Source organism: Callorhinus ursinus, unplaced genomic scaffold, assembly GCF_003265705.2.
Source record: "Callorhinus ursinus isolate GAN/ISIS: 27379988/994484 unplaced genomic scaffold, GSC_fseal_2.0 scaffold4, whole genome shotgun sequence".
In the NCBI taxonomy this organism is placed as follows: Eukaryota; Metazoa; Chordata; class Mammalia; order Carnivora; family Otariidae; genus Callorhinus; species Callorhinus ursinus.
In genome coordinates this window covers 32,687,349-32,714,639 of record NW_027397066.1, presented here as the reverse complement: position 1 = coordinate 32,714,639, position 27,291 = coordinate 32,687,349, and the positions used below count along the sequence as shown (strand labels likewise).

At 36.0% G+C, this 27,291-nt stretch overlaps 1 protein-coding gene across 2 annotated transcripts in view; it reads right to left on the bottom strand.

Annotated features, from left to right (window-relative positions):
* Positions 1 to 27,291, bottom strand: part of UBE2K (ubiquitin conjugating enzyme E2 K) — a 69,815-nt gene that overhangs the window by 19,879 nt on the left and 22,645 nt on the right. The window contains exons 2-4 of one of the 2 annotated variants that reach the window (XM_073891551.1): positions 8,300 to 8,358; positions 6,150 to 6,243; positions 1,867 to 1,925 (exon numbers count right to left, since the gene is read on the bottom strand). In XM_073891551.1, coding sequence (XP_073747652.1) covers positions 1,867 to 1,925; positions 6,150 to 6,243; positions 8,300 to 8,326 — 180 coding nt within the window. In that variant the 5' untranslated portion in view covers positions 8,327 to 8,358. The remainder of the gene's footprint in view (positions 1 to 1,866; positions 1,926 to 6,149; positions 6,244 to 8,299; positions 8,359 to 27,291) is intronic. The other variant, XM_025887269.2, reaches the window with a different exon arrangement.

The window sequence follows — 27,291 nt, the reverse complement described above, 5'->3', positions numbered from 1 at the left end:
ATACAGAGAAAGTAGAACAATGGTTACGGGAGCTGGGGGCATGAGGTAATGGGGAGTTACTGTTTAACAGGTAAGAAGTAGTAGTTCTGGAGATGGATAAAGGTGATGATTGCACAACATGACTATTTAATATCACTGAATTGCACACTTAGAAATGGTTAAAATGGTAAATTTTATGTTATGTGTAATTTATAACAATTTAAAAGAATCAAGTGGGCGTATCAGAAAATAGATGTACATAAGATACAGAATAAGAGACACCCCAAACCAGTAGGTGATCCCAATGCACCCTGGAACTTCCATTATTATGTCTGTTCTTAAATGGGAACAACCAACAGGCTGAATGAATTCCAGAACATTTTCCGAGTGACTGCTATCATATGCTCAAGGCTCAAGGAGCCACAGAAAAGACAAAGATGTATTAAGACAAGGTCCTTCACCTCAGGGGCATAAAAGCAAGTGAAAGATACATACCCCAAATAATACATTAATTGGTACTGTATTTGTGTTGGAACTATAGCTGACCCTTAAATGACATGGGTTTGAACTGCACTGGTCAATTTATATGTGGATTTTTTCTGATAAATACAGTATAGTACTTTAAGTATATTTTCTTTTTATGATTTTAATATTTTTTCTCCAGCTTTATTGAAAGAATACAGTATTTAATACAAATATGAAATATGTGTAAATCGACTTTGTTATTGGTAAGGTTTTGGTAGGCTGGCTGACAGAAGGCTATTAAGTTTTTGGGGAGTCAAGAGATATGTGGATTTTCGACTGCACAGGGAGTCAGTGTACCTAACTCCCACATTGTTCAGAGGGTCAACTGTGTATAAATTATATAAAATGCTATTGAAAGAGTAGAGGAACAATTTGATAGATACAGCTTAATGTAAAAGGTGATATACTTTACCTAGACCTCAAAAAAAAACCCTAGAATTTTAAATGATACAGATAATGATCTGTGAAAATGACAGAAAAGTACAAAATAATAATCACCATCTATAAACAGCAAATAATCTAGGTTGGAAAATGAGACCCATGTTGAGGGTAAAGGTGGTAGAAAATCAGGATGGAAAAGACAATTGGGGTTAGGCTGTAGGAGGTTTTAAATGCCCAGCTAAGGAGTTTAGACTTTATTAACAAAGAAAGAAAAGAAACATCAAAACTGCATTTTAGGAAGATTTACAGAACAGAATTGCAAAGAATGAATAAGAGGGGCAAACATGGATTAAATAATAGGCAAAACAGGAAAGTAATAAAGCTGAATGCCTAAACTAAAGCGGTAATAGCAAAAGTAAAGACAAATGAAGCTATTCAGTGAAAAAATAAGTTTAAGTTAGTTCCCTTTGTTATACATGACCTAGGGCATTCCATTTCCTCTTTTAATATTCATCAGTTGCAATTATTTGTTCATAATTTTTTTTTTCTGCTAGAATGTGAGCTAGAAAGCAAGGGTAGTATAAGTCTTATTTATTGCTACATTGGCACTCAAATAACTATTGAATGATATTCAGAATAGACTCTTCCCTAAACAAAACAAAACAAAACAAAACAAAACTTCTTTGAGGCAAGTAAGAATCTGTTGGGTTCTTTAAATTTGGGAACACTGCAAATTTTTCCAGACCCAGAATTTAAGCCATTGGCAAATGAAAATCCTATTCCTGTCTAAAGCCATTACTAGCTGCCTCTGAGTAAGCTTGCTTTTCATTCTAATTCCAGAAGCAAACCATTTGCCATTACCTGAAATCTTCTCCATACTAAATTTACGCAGACAACTCAACAACCTTACTAAGCACTAAAATATAAATTAAATGGGGAAAAAATTTAGAAGTTCATGCACAAAAAATAGGCTTACAATACCTTAGGGGGATTAAATGGATATGTTTCTGGTATTTTTATCTCTAGCTGATATCTTCCTCCTAAAAAATGGGGAAAACAGAAAGTTAAGAATGCTGCTCACCTCAAATATTTGAAGCCAAATATAGTGACATAACTTTTCAAAACATGTACTATTTTATATTCAATTACAACAAATTCATTTTAAAGTTGAAACCCAAAAAGGAAATAAAACACTAGTTAATTGAAAGGTTATTTAAAACATATAAAATAGCCATTTTATACAACTATATTAGTTTATCAGTGAATAGGTGAGCTAGAGATAGACGAATACATTAAATCCAAAGACAATCTAATGCTTCATTGGGACAGTTAAGTAATACAGATCCCGTCTCCTTTTGTTTCCTCTAGTCCACACTGAGAAGAGTTGCTAAATAACAGAAAATATGGGAAAAAAAAAAAAGGCAAAAGAAGGAAAGGAGGTATAAGGGCATAGATGGTACAAAGAAAAAGGACATATGGTTATGTCATAAACTGAAAAAATCTACTTCTAGCTGGTTCTCTCAAATGCAAAAATGCCCCAAACTTTTAACTCGTGCCCTAATGAAAGGCCAACACTTCTTGTTAAAATTTTTAAAAATAAAATTCAACAACAGGTAGGCATAAAGACAAAAAACTATCCACTTCCTCTCAATAGGTATACAAAAGGAAACACTTTACAAGAGGTTGTTCTAACCAGTACTATGTAAACAGAACACAACATTCTTGTTTTGAAGTCATCTTGAGCAACTAGCAGCCAAATACATATTTTTAAAAAGTTTATCTAGCTTCCCATAACTGAGTAATTCAAGGGGAAAGTAACTGCCACTCAGGAAACTCTGAAGGGGGAAGTCTTCCACTGGATGAGAGGGTGAATTTGAATCCTAACTTCAAGGAACCTTCCAATCCTAAGATATTATGATCCATTTAACACAGAATACACACTATTCCAAAACGTAACAAATAAAACTGTACTACTGAAATACGTATGAAACTGTCTAGCATTCACTTCAAAATAATGAAGGGATGGATTAGATCAAAGACTGGCCCTAAGCTGATAGTTTATTAAAGCTGGATGGTAAGTACACCAAAGATTCATTGTACCATTTGTCTTCTGTATATACCTAAAACTTTTCATAATAAAAGCAAAATAAAGTAAAAACTATGCACTAGCATTATTAACTTCAAAATTTCATAATTCAATTCTCAGTATATCCTGGATTCTCTCAAATCCACCTCCCTCCGTTGTCAGGAACAGATGAATGTGGGGAGAAAAACAAAAGAGCAATTCACTTGGTACCACTTTCTTCAAGCCCTTTCTGGTTCCATTTCTTCTTTTCTTGCTAATTCTTTTTAATGGCATCCTATAGTGACTGATGGAGGAGTTGAACTAGATGCCTGAATCACAGAGCATTCGGCACCAGTGAAATCAACAAAAAAGAAAGTAGTCAAAACAAAAGAAACAAGATAGGTAAGAGGAGAGTGAGAAAATCCTGTTTACAGACAGACCTGTTTTTGTTTAGAGTGATAAATGCCAGCTTCAAATAAGTATAATAAATTTGGCCTGAGTAATATGTAGGTTCTTTTTCCTTCCTAAGAATCTTACTTTTTCTGAGAAAGTCTAGATTACTGTTTCTATAATTGTTCATATAAAGCTCTTCCTTCTTGGATGTCCAAAACAATTTCTTAGGAGCAGTGTGAGAGCCCAGAAATACTATATAAATAATGCTGGGCCCTAGAGTCCCCCCAACCCTATTTTTACTCCACATGCTATTAATATGCTTTCTTGCCTTATTATCTGACAACTTGCAATATATAACCACCATAACATTAACCATAGCATTATTTGATGTGTATATATATATATACACATGCATATATATATATACACATACACATCAGAGCAACACAACTAAGCTTTATGATAACTACATTATTCATATAAGTTTTCATCACAAATAATTTCTTCTTAAAGAATAGCTTTTTAATGTTAAAAATTTATAATCTTAAGTTCATCTAAAAAGAAGATGGGGAAGGGATGAGATTTTTAAAAATATCAACAATTATTCCATAAATTCAAAACAACTCTTAGGAAGAAAGGCTCAAGAACTAAACTGTTCCTTTGCACTATTAAAGTAAAAGAAGAAAATGGAGTTAAGTAACACATGCAATATGGTTAATTTTTCCATGGGCATTCTACTTTTCAATCTGATTACTTTTAACACAACGTAAAATAGTTTCCTCATTAACGATTATAAACAGTTTAACATTCTACATGGAAACACCTGCCTTAGTTACTGAGATTTAAAAACAAAAACTCTCAAAAACTAGCAAGAGCCCTGCAATAAATATTATCAAAATACTTCTCATATTCTTGTTTCCAAAAAGTATCTTAGTTTATGCCCTTGAATAGTGCTTTTCCTAAATAAAATGAACAACTTCTCTTCAACAGTTTTAAGATAAAAAGGACAATTTATACCCAAAAAGCATATTAAAACTAGTCTTATCAGAACAACCAAAAACTAGTATTATGAAACATTAATACCTCATTTAGTGGCAGCAGCAGAAACACTTAAATATGACCAAACTTGTTTCCAATTAATAAATATGGTATATTTATAACTTAATTATCCTACCAATGAGTACTATCCAATTTTTAAAAATTCACCTACTTTTATTAAGGGTTGCTAAGAAGGTAATGAACATTCTGCCTATCTAACTTAGTTCAGGAGGTGTCTTGTTTATAAATATCAGTTTGCTGGAAGAGTTCTAGAATGATAATGCTACTGCCATACTGTCTTTTAAAAATATATCCGAGCAACCTAAAAAAGATTCAAGAGTATTTATAATGCCTGCCTTTAAGAAGCAGCTAGTGTATCATTCCATACAATATCTACTATTAAGACAAGAACTTGATTTTTATAAGGTAACTAAAGATCTTTTTTCCATCTAATGACTGTCAAAAGGACTAAATGAACAGCATCCATGAAAGCATCCAGACAAGGCCTGGCATATAGGAGGCACTCAATAAACAATACAAAATAAAATAATGTCAAGAAATGGCTCATATTAACTATAAAACAGGAAATAAAATTTTATCATTTAAAATTTAGTAGGATATGCTAAAGACATTCTAGGGTCTTTAAAAATTTAAACGAAAACAAAGATATTCTAGAATATTGGATTTTTCTGATGACTTTGGGTTAACTGTTCATTAAGGAATTATAAAACCACCTCATTCAAAGTAGACATAACCACCACTTCCAATATTCAGTCGATCCTCATTTATTTAAAAGCAGAAAGTAATTAATTAGAAACGTTGGCCTTGAAGTCAAAGGCTATTAGGACTCAAATCCCAGCTGGGTCACTTAGATGTGTGACCTTAAACCAGGTACTTAATTTCTCTGAGCTTAAGTTTCCTCATTCTATGAAACAGTGATAACTACTTACCTCATAAGATTTGTTGTAAGGATTAAATGAGAAAATACATGTAAAGTTCTAAAAGTAAGAACTCAATAAATGCTACTACTACTACTACAAATTTGGTTATGATTTCTACTAAGCATGCATTTGAATGCCTATTATATGCAAGAACCTTGGTTATGCTACATAACCCAAATTTACAATAATATTCATTACTGAAGATTTGCCTGATGAGGAAATAAAAAGCTATAAAAAGCTTCTTTCTTTTTCTTACCACCCAATTCCATAGTCTAAAGTTGGCTACAGACTTAGTTTGTGAAAACAAAGTTCAGCAAAGTTGCCTCTTTTCTTTTCTGTCTTGAAATGATACTCAAAGCTTTCCTGAATAAAGAAAATTAAATATTTGCTATACAGCCTGTGTGAAGACTCATGAATGAATGCAATACTTAATGACAAACAGGGGAGAGGAGCTTTTTTTAAAAAAATAAATATTTTGTCAGAAATTTAAGGCAAGGTTTGTTATAAATACCATATGAAGGGTAACTGAGCATCTATAGTCCATATCTTAGAGGCTTAACATGCTAGATGTTTTCTACTGTTAAATTCTAACCTATACAAATTGTAACGGCTCTACTAAATCTATGTTGGGGAAAGAAAAAAATCAGCTAAAATTCAGTAAGAAAAATCAGTCTATATAAATATCTAAATTTATTTAAATGTTGTAATATCCTAAGCCAAATGAAGTTAACTTCCATGTAACTTATAGATGCTTAAGATTATTCTGATTTAATGTTTCAGATAAGTTCTAATACGCACAATATTTTGATACAGAAAAAAGTACTTGCCTTCATATGGTGTGTCTGGAGGTCCTGCTATTTCTCCTCTTAATTCTGTAAAATTCTCATCTACAAGATCTACTTTAATTTGATTTTTGCTTGTCTTAAAAATAAACAGAAAATAAATGTTAGTTATATCAGCAAGAAAAAAGCCTATTTTAAAGTATTATCTATAAAAAAATTTGAAACCCCCTCTTTAATAAACTTGATTATCTGCTCTACTAAAAATAATAGCCTGTCCTTTTCTGGGATTTAATTAGCCAGTTTTAAGAATAGTTAAAACCAAAAAACTAACAAATTTTCACTTCTTTTTAATGAAATAAAACCACTTTGAGCAACAGTACAATGGCTTGTTAACATTACTGGAATGTTTAGAGAAAAATAGCAGACACCTATTTTATATTTGCCAACTTCATATATGTTAGGTCCAAAGTGATAAGTCTATTATTCATCTGTAGATGAACACTGCTATCTATACCCCCAGGTTACATGGGTTCTATCCATATAAACAGAAAACTCAGGGTCATTAAAAGCCATGTAGGGTATAAACTCTCACTTAAACTAACCCCAACAACTCTAGATGTTTAGGTTAACTGAAATACTATTCCATCCACTCAGATGGTGAAAACTCTAAGCATCTAACTAATTCTCCTTTCCATGAAAATTCTTGAAGCCTAAAATGCCTCACTAGAATCATCTAATGCCTTCAATTTCTTTTTAGGTTGCTTAGTTTAACCAAAGCTAAACTGCTTAGTTTACTTCAGTGGCAGCTACCTACTTTTCAAAACAGACTGTTATTTTAAATTTATCTACATCTATTTATTTTGCACATTACATTTCTCAAAGTCCTTTCATATCTATAGTATCATTTCAATTTCTCAAACCATTCTGAGTTAACGGTGACCTTAAATGATTCAGAAAACCCTCCAGGGGGATTCACATTAATGTTCAAAAGTACCTGTCGGCAAACAAGCTCTCCACTTTAATTTTGTAATCTTCAGTAATACCTTACTGGTCTAAGTTCCTAATACGGTAAACTTTCTCTTTTTCTCAATTGTTAAAAACATAAATCCTTAATATATAAGTTATGTTTTCATTTTTTTGGCTAGGATTTCATATTTCTACCTAAGTAACACAACATATCCACTCCTACAAAAAAAGCCTTGCAAGAGATCAACAGTAAATTTTTTGCTTTCAAACCTACCTTTTTAAGCATGTTTAGGATGAACAATGTAAGAATTACTGTTTTAAGGTCCATGGCTTCCTCCCCCAACCTCCAAGAAGTAGATACCTATTGTTACCCTTTTTCTGTACTAAGCAGTTTGTATTAATACAGAATAAGTACTGAAAAAATATACAACTTAAAACCCAAATTTTAAAGATTTCATATGACTTCTAATTAATCTTATCTTTTATAACAATAACATAAGATTAAAAAACTTTATGCATTTAAAAAACCTTCTAATTAGTAGGTTTATTTCATAACTTTTTTCTATAAATTTACCTTTGGGATTAATATATTTCATATTTTTCTGAAGTTAATTTTACCCCAAAATTAAAATTAATTACAAATATACACGGGAAACTTCTTCCTGTGCCCTAAAAAATCATTATCATCCTTAGTGATTTGCAGTGGAGGATGAAATATACAATTTTACCAACGATATAGTACTTTGTCCAGTACACACAGGAATGAATGTTAAAATGAAAATCAGAGGCACCACACTTTCACTGACCAATTTAAGAAACTGCAAGTAGAACTGTAAGACTTCCAATTCTCCTCTGAGAGTTCTAAGTAAAACAAGAGTAATCAGATCTTGCAAATCATCAATGCCTTCGAAGTTCTTTATAGCTTCCCACAATATCCCCTTTCCAAAAGGAAATATATAACCCTAAAATGTCAGGATACTAAAGGACATGATTAAAGTTTTGGGGAGGAAAAAAAGGAGGTAACAGAAATTGGAGAAGCTGCCTTCCAGATTGCCCCCAATTCTCAAGTTAGTAAAATGTTAAATAAACAATTTTATTAGTATTCCTCTGTCCTTATTTCTGTCCTCATTACCCCCAAATTATAGAGGAAAATAGATCTTTTTCTCTACAGAAAGCACATTACTAGTGTATGAAAAATGTACTAAATTAGCTAAAAAAAATACAATCACCATGATGAATCCATTATAAAGAAGCATCCTATATGGTCTAGATAGAGTAGGGTCTTTATCTGCAGATAACCAAAGATAAAAAGAAAATGGAAAGTTAAAGACAAATTTTTCACAGCTTAATTTTTCCATCACGCAACAATTATCCTTTATCATCTCCACAGTTTAACATCCAGTTACTCCACAATCCAAAATTCTGATCCCAGTGCCCAACAAACTAACTTAAAATCCCACTCAAGAACTATAAGGAAGATATGGAAAATGGCAAAAGATGACAGTATTTAAAAAAGTATGGCCTTTGAAGTCAGACAGATATGAGCTGAATCCAAGCTCTGCCACTTACTTGTGGCATTAATTTAGGTAAGTCACTTAACATCTCTCAATTTTATTACTCTAAAATGAGAATACATATCTCAAATTTAAATGAGAATCTTATAGAAAGAAGTAGCATAGCTACCCTTCCCCTAGTAATATTAATTACAAAAACCTTTGCTTTCAAAGCCCTATTTTATAAAATTTATTTCACAGCTCTGTTTCTAGTCTAAGAATGGAAATGTTATTTCTAAAAATAAATAACAAAACAATGTTTATTCATTTTAATGACCAGGAACACTAAGGCTTTTGGATGAAACCCTGCAGAATGGTGTTACCACTGTACTGCATTTTTTGTGAGGACATCTGCAAATTTGCTTTTCTATATTTTCTTCTCCCAACTCAACTAAACACACAGTGGGACCTTTGGTAGTCCTGGCTTTTCTGATATTCCTTTGTGGCTCCAATGCATTTCTAACACATAAAAGGAAAAGAGATGAATAGAAGCTACAGTTCCTAGTAAACATTTTTAAAATGAACTATTAAAACATAACAAAGTATGCAAAATAGCACATAATGTTAAATCTTATCTGGATGTGGTAAAATTAGCATTACTGCTAATAAGCAATAGTGCAGAATTTAAAGCAATTCTAATAGATTTCCAAGGCCAAGTCTCTTGGTGAATTGGTATCATCATCACAAAATTTGTCCAAATAATTCCTGGAGTCTACTATATGCCAGAAAGAAATCTCAAGTGTTAATGAACAAAACTAAGTCCCTGCCCACTTGGAGCTTACATTCTAGTGAGAAAAACTAAAAACTGAAAGATTTTATCATAAAAGCTCTAAGTACATTGTTATTTAACCTGTTTAAACTAACATGTGACCTCAAGCAAGTTAATTAATCACTCTGAACCTCAGTTTCAACCTGTCAACTGGGAATTATAATTTAATGAATTAATACAATATATAAAACAATGTCTGCCACAAAGTAAATGATGAATGTATAGTAGTCATTTAACATTGTAACATGTTGACTTTTGACAATGATGTAGGAGCAGAAAACTTCCACCTAAAGCAAATATTGCATTTTGAGAACCACTTGTCACATTACTGTCGCTTGTATTTATCCCGAAAATTTATTCTAAAACAAAATTTCAATCTAAATTTCAGATAGACAAATATAACTCTAAATTACCCCTAAAGTTATAGACCATTCTCATAGGCTATAAAGAAACTATTAGTTTGTTTCCTAGTCAAATCACAACTACCAAAGTTTAGGGGCACTATTTATCAGTATCGTGCAAATAAATGTGAAATTCACTTCTACCTAATTTGCTGGAAACGAGGCTTAAAAGGTTTAAGAGTTGCCATCATTTTCCCCTAACTTAATATGAATGACTTATTTTCCCCTACTATTCTAAGGCTGCCCAAATAAGAAAAATTTTCACTTTCCAAGCAGTTATTAAGTAAAAACAATTCTGAAGCTTGGGGCATGTCACATACCCAAAGCAGGCTGACATAGAAATTAAGAGACCAGAAAGGAACTGAAGCCATGGGAACATTTATGACCCTTACTAAATACAAGTCCTAGATCAGTGCTGTCCAACAGATATATAACAATGTAAGCTACAGGACTCCTGGGTGGCTCAGTGGGTTAAGTGTCTGCCTTCGGCTCGGGTCGCGATCCCAGGATCCTGGCTCAGCGGAGAGTCGGCTTCGCCCTCTGCCCCTCCCCTCATCCCACTCATGCTCTCTTTCTCTCACTCTATCCCGCAAAAATAAATAAATAAAATCTTAAAAAAAATGTAAGCCACAAATGCACTTTAAAATTTTCTAGTAATCACATTAAAAAGAGTGAAGGTAGAGAATTAACTTTAAATTTATCTCCTATATATAAAATTATCATTTTAACATGTAATCAAAATAAAAATTTGAGATATTTTCATTTAAAAAAAAGTGTCTTCAAAATCCAATGTTTAATTTACAAATCACATGCACATTTCAATTTGGACTGCCCACATTTCAAGTGTTCAAAAGCCACATGTGATAGTCAAATCCACAGATACAGAAAGTAAATTATTGAGGGGCGCCTGGGTGGCTCAGTCGTTAAGCATCTGCCTTCGGCTCAGGTCATGATCCCAGGGTCCTGGGATCGAGCCCCGCATCGGGCTCCTTGCTCAGCGGGAAGCCTGCTTCTCCCTCTCCCACTCGCCCTGCTTCTGTTCCCTCTCTCTCTGTCAAATAATAAATAAATAAATAAAATTTTTTTTAAAAAGTAAATTATTGGTTGTTGAGAGAGGAGAGGGAAGGGAGATGGGAAGGATCTGCTGCTAATGGGTACAAGGATTATTTTTAAGGAGATGAAATGTTAGTTTTAACAGTTGCACTGTTAAACTTTGTGATATAGTAATAACCACTGATTTGTACACTCTAAGAAGTCAAAAAACAGTTTTTAAAAACTTGAAAAAAGGTCACGTGGACAGTGGCTACAACACTGGACAAGTGCAGCTATAGAGAACCAGGAAATAACAGCTTTTCCAATTACAGCAACAGTCTATCATTAAAATTTTACTTTCTGGATTTCTGTTATCATTCTTCACACAATGTATAATGCAGAATAAAGTTCTGAACACATTAATCCAATGAATATTTACTGAGTACTTACTATTTACAAGGCAAATAGGTACTGAGTGGTAAAACGATCAACCAGAAATGTTCTCTAACCCACCCTATCCACATATATAGAGCTTTCATTCTAAGGTATTAAACAATAAATTATACAACTTTTAAATGAACTACAGAATATCATGAGAGTAATATTTAACAAAGAGAATATATGAGAGTAATATTTAACAAAGAGAATATGGAGGATAAGTAGGAGCTTTTCTGAGGAAACTACCTTTAAAAGATTTACGAATGATGTCAATGATGGCATTTCAAGTCTGCCCTGTGCAAAATAGAAGCAAAAATGGTCCTGCCATGTTCAAGAATTGAAAAGCCACCAATATACACACAAAATAAAGGAGCTGAAATGAAGCAGGGAAAGTAGGCAGGAGCCAGATTATGCAGAGTCATGAAGAACAATGAGAAACATTTAAAGCTGTGACTTGACAATCAAATTTGAGTCTTTTAAATAACAAACAGCTGTATAGGGAGGAAAAAATGCCTGGAGGTAGATTAAAGCAGATACAAGAGAGAAAGGTTAGGAACCCGTGACAGTAATTAGTCCATTCTGGGGGAGGGGGGGAGTGTAGTAAATGAATTAAGAGAGATAAGAGGTAGAAGCGCCTGAGTGGCTCAGTCGGTTGAGCACCCGCCTCCTGATTTCAGCTCAGGTCATGTCATGATCTCAGGGTCATGAGATCAAGCCCCACATCAGGCTCCCTGCTCAGCTTGGATTCTGTGTATCTCTCTCCCTCTGCTCCTCCCCCTACTTGCATTCCCTCCCAAGCATGTGCTGTCTACCTCTAAAATAAATAAATAAAAATCTTAAAAAGAGAGAGATGAAGTAAAACTTCTAGGAATAAATTATTATAAACTAAAAGTGTATGATCTCTTAAAAAGGGAACAAGGATCACTCTTATAGTTTGCTTTTCTACTGAGTGGACAATAGTGCAATAAAAAACTAAGATAAGGAAACAAAGTGAGAGGTCAGAGTTTGGGGAAGTAAAAAATAAAAACTCAGATTTGGACATGTTGAGAAGAGCTATATATGAAAATCCAAAGGGCCAAGAACATGGTTCATGGTCTAAAATTCAGGAGTGATCTGAGCTGAAGATATGATGAGCAAGACAAGAAAAACCAAGATAGTCTATTATCACTGGCACCAAAGGAAGAAAAATGTTTTAAGGAGAAAGTAGCTAACATTGCTGGCAGAATAAAAATAATAGCTAATATTTATATAACACCTTATAAGTAGTATTCTGATTTATATGTAATAACTCATTTGACCTGTTAACAATCTTATGTATCTACCAATAAAGAAATTGAGCTACAAAGAGGTCACACAGCTAATAATTAGCGAAGCCAAGTTTCAAAAATGACTCATGAGCCAAGCCATACACATTTAATTTCACTAAGATACCATCAATTACAGGATGCCCTGTTGTATGCCAGTAAGAAAAAAAAAACCAAAAACCTTTACTTACACTATGACACAATATTTTGTCATTTAGATTTTTTTAAAGGGGGGACAGAGGGAGAGAATCTTAAGCAGGCTCCACACCCAGCACAAGCCAATGTGGGGCTCAATCTCACAACGCTGAAATCATGACCTGAGGTGGATGCTTAACCAACTGAGCCACCCAGGTGCCCCTAGAACTTTTTATTTTACACTTACTCAAAGAACTTTAGACTTTACATGTATCACCCTTAAGACTGCATAAAGAAAAAATAAGCAAAATAGTTATTTTCTTCACATTTTAAGCCCTGAATGTATACACACACACACACAATTTCCAAAACCATACATAAGAAACTGGCAATAATGATTCCCTTAAGGTAGTAAAACTAAGAACTATGGGAGAGCCTGGGTGGCTCCCTCAGTTAAGCATCTGCCTATGGCTCAGGTTTTGACCCTGGGGTCCTGGGATCAAGCCCTGTATCAGGCTCCCCACTCAGCGGGGGAGTCTGCCTTTCCCTCTCCCTTTGCCCCTCCCCCCCCGCTCATTTGCTCTTTTTCTCTCAAATACATAAATAAAATCTTAAAAACACACACACACTAAGACCTATGGATCTGGGATAGATGGGAGACTACAGTGCTGTTTGAAAATTATTATTAAAAGTCATCCCTTTTCCATTTTTTCCACTTCTGATGGGGCTATCATAAAGCTACTAAAATCAACAGCATGGTATTGGTAAGAGAATACACACACAGACCAATGGAACAGAATAGGGAGCGCAGAAATAGGCCCATACATATACAGTCAACTTATCTTTGATAAAGGAGTAATTTGATGGGGGAAAAACAATTATTTTCAACAAAAACAGTACTAGACCAACTGGAATCCACGTGCAAAATAATCTTATATTACATTTTACATTTTCTAAACTGGTAAAATTCTTAATATCCAATACTGGTAAGGTTGATAGGATACCAATAAAGCTCAGAAGCCCTTTTAAAGGCAATACAGCAAAAAGTATTAACACCATAAAATTTGTCACACTCTAACCCAGTATAACCACTCCTAGAAATTGCCTAACCAAATAATTTCATTACAGGTAGGAAAAAATATATAACCCTAACGGAAATCACTGATGAATTAAATATAATGAAAAACATTAATCTAGGGGCGCATGGGTGGCTCAGTCGGTTAAGCGGCTGCCTTCAGCTCAGGTCATGATCCTGGGGTCCTGGGATCGAGCCGCACGTCTGGCTCCCTGCTCAGCAGAGAGCCTGCTTCTCCCTCTCCCTGCCACTCTGCCTACTTGTGCTCTCTATCTCTCTGTTAAATAAATAAATAGGGCGCCTGGGTGGCTCAGTTGGTTAAGCGACTGCCTTCGGCTCAGGTCATGATCCTGGAGTCCCGGGATCGAGTCCCACATCGGGCTCCCTGCTCAGCGGGGAGTCTGCTTCTCCCTCTGACCCTCTTCCCTCTCGTGCTCTCTCTCTCTCATTCTCTCTCTCTCAAATAAATAAATAAAATCTTTAAAAATAAATAAATAAATAAATAAATAAATAAAATCTTTAAAAAAAAAAGAAAAACATTAATCTAAGTATCCATTAATTGAGGGATGTCTACAAGAATTACAGTGCAATTTATTATTTATTTATTTATTTTTTAAGATTTTATTTATTTGGGAGAGAGAGAGAGCGAGCAAGCACACATGAGATTGGGGGGGGCAGAGGGAGAAGCAGTCACCCCGCCAAGCAAAGAGCCAGATGCGGGACTCAATCCTGGGACTCCAGGATCATGACCTGAGTCGAAGGCAGTCGCTTAACCGACTGAGCCACCCAGGCACCCCACGGTGCAATTTAATAGAATACTACAAACAAAAATAAATGAGTATACTTCTGGTTTCCAATCCAACATGTAAAAACTTATAAATCATCACTCCCATCCACAGAAGAAAAAAGCTGAACTGACAATCCCTCAGAGAATTGAAGCCACAGGGCAAACTGCTGCCCCCAAAACTGCGGAGACATGATGGGCAGAAAATAAGACTCAAATTTATCAGGGCAAAAGCACACAAGCATGAACCATTACCTAGGTAGGAAAACGTAAACTGTAATTGACAAACTGCTGGAAGCACAGTGGGGATGAATTTGAGAGTGAAAAACTCTGAAGGGGCCTTCCCATTTTTGTTGAGTTTTTACCTCCAGGTTCCCTATCAGGTTTTCACAGTGAAGGTCAGAGGAAAATGCCCTCATGCTCCTGGCAGAGAGAAGGGGAAAGAAGCCATTTTGAAATAAACCGAGATATTTTGTTTTTCTTAACAAGGCCTGCCCTCAAGAGAAACTTTCATCAGAGCCTAACCAACTAGGGTCTTAAAATAGATCTAACCAACCTGAGGGAAGAGAAATACCCTATACCACCCTTCCAGTATCATCGAAGTGGGGTTGGGGGAGATGACTGAGAAGCACTTCTGAAGGTCACAGCCTGTGGGGGGTAGACTCCCTAAAAGACTGGGATACCTGGGTGGCTCAGTCGATTAAGCACCTGCCTTTGGCTCAGGTCATGATCCCAGGGTCCTGGGATTGAGTCCTGAAACGGGCTCCTTGTTCAGCAGGTAACCTGCTTCTCCATCTACCTGCCGCTCCCCCTGCTTGTACACTCTCTCTGACAAATAAATAAAATCTTAAAAAAAAAAAAAAAAGACTGAGACCCAATTACAGGACTATAGACTGCTTCCCCTCCCCCAACCACTACATCAATAGGGCTCCTGTGTAATAACAGGGGATTACAACTCAAAGAACTGCGTGTCTCAGACCTGACTTAAGATGTCTCTAAGGAGCCCCAGAGGCAACAGGGAAGACAAAAACAAGAGCATCAGAGGAGATTTTAGACTCTGGTATCTACAGCTACAGCAAACAGTATCCCTGGACAGACAGACATAAAGTCTCACACCAAAGGCCTATTTACCTCAGGTTCCTTTTACCCAGATCATGTGTGGCTTTCGCTTTCAAGAAAAAAATTATAAGACATACCAAAAAACAAAACCACAGAAAAAGACTCACATGGCAGAAATGCTAGAATTAGACTAAAAATTTAAAACTATTATTAATATGCTAAGTGCCATTATGGAAAAAGTTGACAACGTCTAAATCAAATGGGTAATGTTAGCAAAGAGATGGAAACTCTAAGAACGAATTAAAAGAACATGCTAGAAATAATTTAAAAAAAAACTAACAAATGAAAAATGCCTTTGTGGGCTCATTGGTAAGTGAACGCAAACAAAAAATGAATCTGTGAGCTAGAAAAAATGTCAATAGAAACTCCAAAATCAAAAATGCAAAGGAAAAACAAATGAAAAAGACAGAATAGGCTCTCCAAAAGGTATAACATGCAAGTAATGAGAATACCAGAAAGAGAAGAAAAGAAACAAAGAAATATTTGAACCAATCATGACTAAGAATTTCCCTAAATTAATGACAATCAATCACAGATCCAAGAAATTCAGAGAATATAAAATAGAATCAATCCCCAAAAATCCATAGCTAGGAATATCATATTCAAACTGAAGAAAACCAAACACAAAGAGAAAAGCTTGAAAGAAATCAGAAGAAAAAACTTTGCCAATCGAGGAGGAAAGATAAAAATTACATTGGACTTCTCTTCAGAAATCATGAAAGAAAATGGAATGTAATATTTAAAGTGTTGAAAGCAGGATCGAGTGGGTGGCTCAGTCGGTGGAGCATGTGATTCGATCTCAGAGTTGTGGGTTCAAGCCCCATGTTGGATGTGGAGACTACTTTATAAAAATAGTACTAATAAAAACAAAGTGTTGAAAGCAAAAAGCCCTACCAACCTAAAATTCTATATCCAGCAAAATTATCCTCCAGATAGGAAAGATTAAACTAAAGACTTCCCAAAAATAAAACACCTGTTGTCAGCAGACCTATCTTTTAAGAAATGTTAAAAGAAATTCTTCAGGAAGTAGGAAAATGATATACATAAAGAAAGAGCATTAGAAAAAAAATAAAGGTAAAATAAAATCTTTGATCTTTCTTACTCTTTTTGCAGGGGGAAGGAGAGTGGGGGGAAAGAGTGGGAGAAACGGCAGAGGGAGAAAGAGTCCCAAGCAGGCTCCACGCCCACCACGGAGCCTGATGCAGGGCTCAATCCCACAACCCTGAGATCATGACCTGAGCCAAAATCAAGAGTGGGATGCTTAATGGACTGAGTCACCCAGGCGCCCCTGATTTTTTTTTATTCTTAATTGATCTAACAGATAAGAGTATGTTCAAAACAGTAACAACAAAGTATCCCCTGATTATATCTTATGGGTAAGAAATGAATGACAAACGTTACAATAGACAGGAGCGAGAAAATGTGAATTTTGTTACAAAGTACTCCCACTACCTGTGAAGTAGTATAGTGTTATTACAGAGTACTTGTTAAGTGTATATGGCAAATTCAAAGGCAACTGCTAAAAAGAAAAAAGAAAAAGCACAAATAATATGCTAAAAGGAGGAAAAAATGCAATCATATAAAATGTTCAATGAAACAAGTTAAGTCAGAAAAAGAGTGTAAGACAAAAAAGAGAAAGAACAAGGGCAACGAACAAAATACAGTAAAAAAAAGGGGTGCCTGGGTGGCTCAGATGATTAAGCATTTGCCTTTGGTTTGGGTCATGACTTCCAGGTCCTGGGATCAAGCCTCATGTTGGGCTCCCAACTCAGTGGGGAGTCTGCTTCTCCCTCTCCCTCTCCTCCTGCTTGTGCTCTCTCTCTCTCTCAAATGAATAAAATCTTAAAAAAAAAACTTAAAAAAAATACAGTAAAAAAAAGGCAGACATTAATCCAAATATATCAACAATAATTTTAAATGTCAAGAGTCTAAATATAACAAGACATACTATTGGAGTGGATAAAGAAAAAGGTCCAACTATGTTATCTAAAAGAAACTCACTTTAAATATAAAGACCAAGACACATTAACAGTAAAGGAGATGGAAAAAACTATAAAACTAAGAAAACATAAAAGCTTCATGACAAATGGATTTGGCAATGATTTCCTGGATATGACACCAACAAAAATAAAAATAAACTGGAACTACATCAAAGTGAAAAATTCCTGTGCATCAAAGAACACAACAGTAAAAAGGCACCTATGGAAGAAATTATTTACAAGTCATATATAAATGACAAGTGATTAATACCCAGGATATATAAAAGAACTCTTAAAATCAACAACAAAAAAAACAGGGATGCCTGAGTGGCTCAGTCTGTTAAGCATCTGCCTTTGGCTCAGGGTCAAGTCCCGTATCATATCGGGCTCCCTGCTCAACAGGGAGCTTGTTTCTCCCTCTGCCTCTGCCTGCCGCTCCCCCTGCTTGTCCGTGCTCTCTCTCTGATAAATAAAATCTTAAAAAAAAAAAAATCAACAAAAACCAAACCCAATTAGAATATGGGTAAAGTACTTGAGCAACCCTGTTGGGACCCCTCTTACTCTTGAAAGCTTTTTCTGTATCTTCACTTAATAAACTTCTAACACTTTACTCAAAAAAAAAAGGGGGGGGTAAAGTACTTAAATAGACATTTCTCCACAAGATATACAAATGGCCAACAAGCACATAAAAAGATGTTCAACATCATTACATAACTATAATTAGGGAAATGCAAATCAAAACTACAATGAGATACACGGATCTATCGGGATGCCTACTATCAAAAAAAAAAAAAAAACCTGAAAATAACAAGTGTTGGCATGGATATGGAGAAAATGGGACCTTGTGCATTGTTGGTGGGAATGTAAAACAGTGCAACCACAATGGAAAACAGTATGTTGTTCAACAAAAAATTGAAAATGGAATTACCACGTGATCAAGCAATTCTAATTTCAGGTACATGCTCAAAAAGCAGGGTCTTGAATAATCTGCACACCCATTTCATGGCAGCATTATTCAAGAACAGCCAAAAGGGGGGGGGGGGGGCGCCTGGGTGGCTCAGTTGGATAAGTGGCTACCTTCAGCTCAGGTCATGATCTCAGGGTCCTGGGATAGAGTCCCACATTGGGTTCCTTGTTCAGCTGGGAGCCAGCTTCTCCTCTGACTGCCGCTCCCCCTGCTTCTGCTCTGACAAATAAATAAATAAAATCTTAAAAAAAAAAAAAAAAAAGGAACAGCCAAAAGCGGGTGCTTGGGTGACTCAGTAAGCTAAGCATCTGACTCTTGATTTTGGCTCAGGTCATGATCTCAGGGTCCTAGGGTACAGCTCCACGTTTTGAGGATTCTCTCTCCCTCTGCCCCTCCCCCCACTCTCTCTTCTCAAATAAATATAAATCTTTTCTAAAAAATCCTGAAAGTATATATGAGCTTAACAATGGAGTTTCAGGGGTGCCTGGGTGGCTCAGTCCGTTAAGCATCCAACTCTTGAATTCGGCTTTGTGAGATCTCAGGGTTGTGAGATCAACCCCACATCAGACCCCATACTCAAGGGGAGTCTGCTTAAGATTCTCTCTCTTACCCTGGCCACCTGGGTGGCTCAGTCAGTTAAGCGGCTGCCTTTGGCTAGGGTCACAATCTCAGGGTCCTGGGATGGGAGCCCCATGTCGTGTTCCCCACTCAGCAGGGAGTCTGCTTCGCCCTCTCCCTCTGACGCTCCCCATCTCGCATGTGCGCGCGCTCTCTCTCAAATAAAATCTTAAAAAAAAAAAAAAGATTCTCTCTCTCCCTCTCCCCCCTCAAAAATAAACAACCTTAAGAACAAAAAAACATGGAGCTTCAAAATACATGAGGCAGTAACAATAAAACTATGAGAAACAGATGAATCCACTACTATAGTCAGACTTCAACATCCCTCTACCACTATATCTCTATTTGACAAATCCAGCACACATAGATGGACTGACTGATCAGCAAACACCAAACTGAATCTAATGTACATCTATAGACTACTTCATCCAATAGTAGAAGAATATACACTCTTCTCAAGCTCAAAGAGAACAATGACTAGACCATACTTTGGCCCATAAAACACAAATTCAAAAGAACAGGAATCATACAACATATACTTTCAAACCACAATGGAATTACACTGGAAATCAGGGGCACCTGGCTGGCTCAGTCGGTAGAGCATGCAACTTTTGATCTCAGCTTTGTGAGTTCAAGCCCCACATTGGGTGTAGAGATTACTTAAAAATAAAATCTCTTAAAAATAAATAAAAATAAACTAGAAATCAATGACAGGAAGATAGCTAGAAAACCTCAAAACACTTGGGATATTAAACAACACACTTCTAAATAACACATAGGTTGAAGAATACATCTTAATGGAAATCTTAAAATATTTTGAACTAAATGAAAACAAAAAGACAACATCAAAATTTGCAGGAGATGATAAAAATAGTGCTTTGAGGGAGATACATGTTGAATGCATATATTAGAAAAAAGTCAAAATTAATATGAAATGAGAAAGAGAACAACAAAGTAAGGAAAAGGAGTAATTTAAAAGCTGAAGCAATGAAACTGAAAACAATGAAATTGAAATCAATGAAACTGAAAAGAAATATACAGAAAAGTCAACTAAACCAAAAATTGGTTCTTTGAAACAATCAAGTAAATTGATAAACTCTAGACAGATTAAGAAAAAAGAGAAAAGACACAAATTACTAAATATCAGAAATGAGAGACCCATCTCCACTAATCCCATCGACATTAAAAGGATAAAGTAATATTGCAAACAACTCTATGCTCAAAAATTTGATAACCTAGATAAAGTGAATTGATTCCTTGAAAGACACAATCTGCCAAAATTCAACAAAGATAGAGTATCTGAATAGGATTATATGTATTAAGGAAACTGAATCAATAACTTTACAAAACAAAGAACATCAGCCCCAGATAGTGTCAATGATGAATTCTACCAAACATTTAAGGAAGAAATTACACCAATTCTCTACCGCTTATAACCTCTTTCGTAAGGTAGAAGCAAAGCAAGAAGTATTTCCTAACTCATTCTATGAGGCCAGTGTTACCCTAATAACAAAAGCAGAAAAATGACAAGTAGAGACCAGTTATCTCTCATGAACATGTATGCAAAAATCCTCAAAAAAATATTAGCAAATTTACTCCAACAATGAATGAAAAGAATTATACAGTTACCCTTGAACAACAAGGGGGTCAGGGGTGCCGATGCCCTGTACAGTTGGAAATCTGCATGTAACTTTTGATTCCCCAAAAACTTAAGTACTAACAGCCCACTACTGACCAGAAGCCTTACTGATAACATAAACAATTAACACATATGTTGTATGTTACATGTATTAATACTGTATTCTTACAATAAAGTAAGCTAGAGAAAAGAATATACCAACAAGATCATAAAGAAGAGAAAATACATTTATGTTACTGTACTGTATTTGTCAAAAATGTATAAGGGGACCTGTGCTATTCAAATCTGTGTTGTTCAAGGGTCAATTGTACACCATGACAAGTGGAACTTAACCTGGGTATACATGCTGGCTCAACATTAAAAAATCAATTAATGTACCGATGATCACATCAACAGGCTAAAAGAAAAACCAATCATATCAATAGATGCAGAAAAACCATTTCACAAAATCCAAAACCCATTCACAATAAAAACACTCTATAAACTAGGAATAGAGTAGAACTTTCTCAACTTGATAAGTAATATTTACAAAAAAACACAGCTAACATAATATTTAATGGTGAGAAACTCAAAGCTTTCTCAGTAGGATCATGTACAAGTCAAGGATATCCCCCTTACCACTCATTTTTAACATTATACTAGTTCTAGCTACTGCAATAAGAAAAAGTGTACAAATTGAGAAGGAAAAAATAAAACTTTGTTCACAAATGACTCCTATGTAGAAAATCTAAAAGAAATGACAAATTCCAAGAATAAGCAATTATAGCAAGGTTGCAGGATACAAGGTTAATACACTAAAGTCAAGCACTTTATATATATATCAGCAATGAACAACTGGAAAAACACAATACCATTTAACATTAGCACCGGTAAGGCAAAATACTGAGGTATAAATCTAATAAAATACGTGCAAGAACTATATAAGGAAAACTTATAAAGCTCTGATGAATGATATCAAAGAACTAAAAAAATGTAGGATGGGGCGCCTGGGTGGCTCAGTCGTTAAGCATCTGCCTTCGGCTCAGGTCATGATCCCAGAGTCCTGGTTTTCGGGCTCCCTGCTCAGAGGTAAGCCAGCTTCTCCCTCTCCCACTCCCTCTCTCGCTGTGTCTCTGTCAAATAAATAGAATCTTTAAAAATTAAAAAAAAAAAAATGGAGGAGTGACACTACCGACCTTCAAGATTTAGAGTAAAGCTACAGTAATCAAAATATGGTACTGGCCAAAGAACAAATAATCCATGAAACGGAATAGACAGCCCAGAAATAGACCCACATAAATATAATACAGTCAACTATCTTTGACAAAAGAGCAAAGGCAATACAACAGAGCACAGTCTTTGCAACAAATATTTCTGAAACCACCAGACATACACATGGGAAAAAAAAATCTAGACACACTCACGATACCCTTCATGAAAATTGACTCAAAATGGGATTAGAGACCTAAACATAAAATACAAAAGTATAAAACTCCCAGAAGATAAAAAAAAGGGGATAATCTAGATAAACTTGGTATGGCTATGACTTTTTAGATATAACACCAAAAGTTCAATCCGTGAAAGAAATAATTGATAAGTAGGACTTCATTAAAATAAAAAACTGCAAAAGACAATGTCGTGAGAATAAAGGAAAAAGGGACTGGGAGAAAATATCTGCAAAAGACAAATCTGATAAAGGACTGTTACCCAAAATACACAGAGAATTCATAAAATTCAACAACAACACAAAAAATGAACTTAAGACCTTAACAGAAACCTCACCAAACAAGATATACAGATTGCAAATAAGCATATTAAAAGATGGTCCACTTCATATGCCATGGAGGAATTGCAAATTAAAACAACTAGATACCACTGCACACTTATCAGAACAGCCAAAATCTGGATGAAATGCGGGCAAGGATGTGGAGCAGCAGAAATTCTCCATCAGGGGCGCCTGGGTGGCTCAGTTAGTCTGCCTTCGGCTCGGGTCATGATCCTGGGGTCCTGGGATCAAGCCCCGCACTGGGCTCCCTGCTCAGCCGGAAGCCTGCTTCTCCCTCTCCCACTCCCCCGGCTTGTGTTCCCTCTCTTGCTGTCTCTCTCTCTAATTAAAAAAAAAAAAAAAAATCTAAAAAAGAAATTCTCAATCAGTGCTGGTGGGAATACAAAATTATACAGCCACCCTAGAAGACAGCTGTGGTTTTTTAGAGAACTAATCACACTCCCTGGTTATTTACCTAAAGGAGTTGAAAACTTATGTCCACACAAAAACTTGTACATGGATGTTTATAGCAGCTTTGTTCATGATTGCCAAAACTTGGAGGCAACCAAGATGTACTTCAGTAGATAAATAAACTGTGATACATTCAGATAATGGAATATTAAATATATATTTATTACATACACAAATATATAATAAAAATAGCTATCAAGCCATGAAGAGATACAGAAGAAACTTAAATGCCTATTGCTAATTGAAAGAAGCCAACTTGAAAAGGCTACATATTGTGCAATTCCGACTATATGCCATTCTGGAAAAGCAAAACTATGGAGACAGTAAAAAGGTCAGCAACGGTGGTGGTGGGGAGGGAGATGGACAGGATGACACAGAGGATTTTTAAGGCAATAAAAATACTCTGGAGAGGTGCCTGGTTGGCTCAGTTGGAAGAGCCTGCAACTTTTGATCTTGGGGTCATGAGTTCAAGCCCCACATAGGGTATAGAGATTACTAAAAAATAAACTTAAAAAAATACTCTGTATGATATTATAATAATGAACACATGTCATTACATATTACACTGCCCACAGAACAAACACCACCAAGGGTGAACCTTAAGGTAAACTATGGACTTTGGATGACTATCAGTGTAGGTTCATAGATTGTAACAGATGTAATCTATACCTTGGTAGTCTGTAGGGATGCTGATGAGAGAAGCTATGCATCTGTGGAACCACAGGGTGTCAAAAAGTTGTTCTTAAATCTTGTGATACTGCACAAGCTTTCCTTTACAACTATCATCACATACAGAGCTAAAATACTTTTAGTGTGGTTGTACCCTTGTTCATATTTATTTAAGAAAGTTCATAAACTGAAAATTCCTATATTTACTAAATATATAAATGCATAGAAAAAGTTATTGAAAGGGGCGCCTGCATGGCTCAGTCGTTAAGCATCTGCCTTTGGCTTAGGTCAGGATCCCAGGGTCCTGGGATGGAGCCCCGCCATTGGGCTCCCTGCTCCGCGGGAAGCCTGCTTCTCCCTCTCCCACTCTCCCTGCTTGTGTTCCCTCTCTCGCTGTGTCTCTTTCTGTCAAATAAATAAAATCTTTAAAAAAAAAAAGAAAGAAAAGTTATTGAAAGTTCCCTCTGAAAGAGAGGATTAGGACTGAGGAGACAAAGGAAAGGGTAAGTACTGAAAACTTTTACTCTAGGGCACCTGGATGGCATGGTAAAACATGCGACCTTGGTTTCGGTTCAGCTCATGATATCTGGGTCATCAGATCAAGCCCCACGTCAGACTCTGGGCTCAGTGTCGAGTCTGCTTAAAACTCTCTCTCCCTCTCCCTCTTCCCCCTCCCCCCACTCTCTCTGTCCTTGAAGTAAATGATCAAAAAGAAAAAAAAAAAACCAAAACTTTTACTCTGTGTGTGTATATATATATATATATTTTATTTTTTTAAGACTTTATTTGACAGAGAGAGAGACAACACAAGCAGGGGGAGTGGGAGAGGGAGAAACAGGCTTCCGGCTGAGCAGGGAGCCCGATGTGAGGCTCGATCCCAGGACCCTGGGATCATGACCTGAGCCGAAGGCAGACGCTTAACGACTGAGCCTTCCAGGCACCCCTCTGTATATTTTTCACAAAGACCCTGTATCCTTAATTTAAAACAACTTTTTGATCTTCCAAATTCCTCTATCACTAAGAAATTTCAAAGGAATTTTAAATGATAAAAAGTACTGACAGCAAAAAAGACAAAATAACTAAAGAACTGAAACCAAAGGAAGAAAAACAAAATAAAATTGAAAAGTCATGGGCTCAACTGATAAGATAAAGAATAAGTAAAACACGAGAGCCCAGAAATGGACCCTCAACTCTATGGTCAACTAATCTTTGACAAAGCAGGAAAGAATGTCCAATGGAAAAAAGACAGTCTCTTCAACAAATGGTGTTGGGAAAATTGGACAGCCACATGCAGAAGAATGAAACTGGACCATTTCCTTACACCACACACAAAAATAGACTCCATATGGTTGAAAGACCTAAATGTGAGACAGGAGTCCATCAAAATCCTAAAGGAGAACACAGGCAGCAACCTCTTCGACCTCAGCCGCAGCAACTTCTTCCTAGAAACATCACCAAAGGCAAGGGAAGCAAGGGCAAAAATGAACTATTGGGATTTCATCAAGATAAAAAGCTTTTGCACAACAAAAGAAACAGTCCACAAAACCAAAAGACAACCGACAGAATGGGAGAAAATATTTGCAAATGACATATCAGATAAAGGGCTAGTATCCAAAATCTATAAAGAAGTTATTCAACTCGGGCGCCTGGGTGGCTCAGTTGGTTAAGCGACTGCCTTCGGCTCAGGTCATGATCCTGGAGTCCCAGGATCGAGTCCTGCATCGGGCTCCCTGCTCAGCAGGGAGTCTGCTTCTCCCTCTGACCCTCTTCCCTCTTGTGCTCTCTAGCTCTCATTCTCTCTCTCTCAAATAATAAATAGATAAAAAAAAAAATGCCTTCCAGGTGCAAGGCGTTAAAAAAAAAAAAAAAAAAGAAGTTATTCAACTCAACACCCAAAGAACAAATAATCCAGTCAAGAAATGGGCAGAAGACATGAACAGACATTTTTCCAAAGAAGACATCCAAATGGCCAACAGACACATGAAAAAGTGCTCAACATCGCTTGGCATCAGGGAAATCCAAATCAAAACCTCAATGAGATACCACCTCACACCAGTGAGAATGGCTAAAATTAACAAGTCAGGAAACGACAGATGTTGGCGGGGATGCAGAGAAAGGGGAACCCTCCTACACTGTTGGTGGGAATGCAAGCTGGTGCAACCACTCCGGAAAACAGTATGGAGGTTCCTCAAACAGTTGAAAACAGAGCTACCATACGATCCAGCAATTGCACTACTGGGTATTTACCCCAAAGATACAAATGTAGGGATCCGAAGGGGTATGTGCACCCCAATGTTTATAGCAGCAATGTCCACAATAGCCAAACTGTGGAAAGAGCCAAGATGTCCATCGACAGATGAATGGATAAAGAAGATGTGGTATACCACATCTGTAATATTCCATATACACAATGGAATATTATGCAGCCATCATAAGGAATGAGATCTTGCCATTTGCAATGACGTGGATGGAACTGGAGGGTGTTATGCTGAGCGAAATAAGTCAATCAGAGAAAGACATGTATCATATGACCTCACTGATATGAGGAATTCTTAATCTCAGGAAACAAACAGAGGGTTGCTGGAGTGGTGGGGGGTGGGAGGGATGGGGTGGCTGGGTGATAGACATTGGGGAGGGTATGTGCTATGGTGAGTGCTGTGAATTGTGCAAGACTGTTGAATCACAGATCTGTACTTCTGAAACAAATAATGCAACATATGTTAAGAAAAAAGAAAAAGAAGATAGCAGGAGGGGAAGAATGAAGGGGAGTAAGTCGGAGGGGGAGACGAACCATGAGAGAGGATGGACTCTGAAAAACTAACTGAGGGTTCTATAGGGGAGGATGGGTTAGCCTGGTGATGGGTATTAAAGAGGGCACATTCTGCGTGGAGCACTGGGTGTTATGCACAAACAATGAATCATGGAACACTACATCAAGAACTAATGATGTAATATATGGTGATTAACATAACAATAAAAAAATAAAAAAAGGAATAAGTAAAATAAAGGTGGGAAAAAGAAACTAAAAAATGAAGTAAATCATTCCCTGTATTTGCTACATATTAATAAATAGATCATAAATAATAAATGAAACGTATTACATAAGTTTTAAAAACATCTAAACTGACAAAAATTTTGAACATGAACAGAACATTAAGACAGAAAAAGAAATTCACAAAAAATATGCCTTTCAGCAATTGCTCTAAAAAGCTACCTGGTTCTCAAATACATAGCCCAATTTACAAAGAATAATCCCATATGGTTTCAAAACAATTAAATGAATACAATGATCATAAACACATTTTATAAAACAAACATGGCTCTGACTCCCCCCAAACTTACCTAGCACAGTTCTGAACAAATACAGGCAAGTCTCACTAAAAAGATACACAACTCTGAACAAAATCTTGGTTAACATGAATTACAAACTAATTACAAACTGAAGTACTATTCACTATGACCAAGAGGGATTTATTCCAAGAATTCAAGAATGATTTCATTCCATGAAAACTTTTATCAAAAAG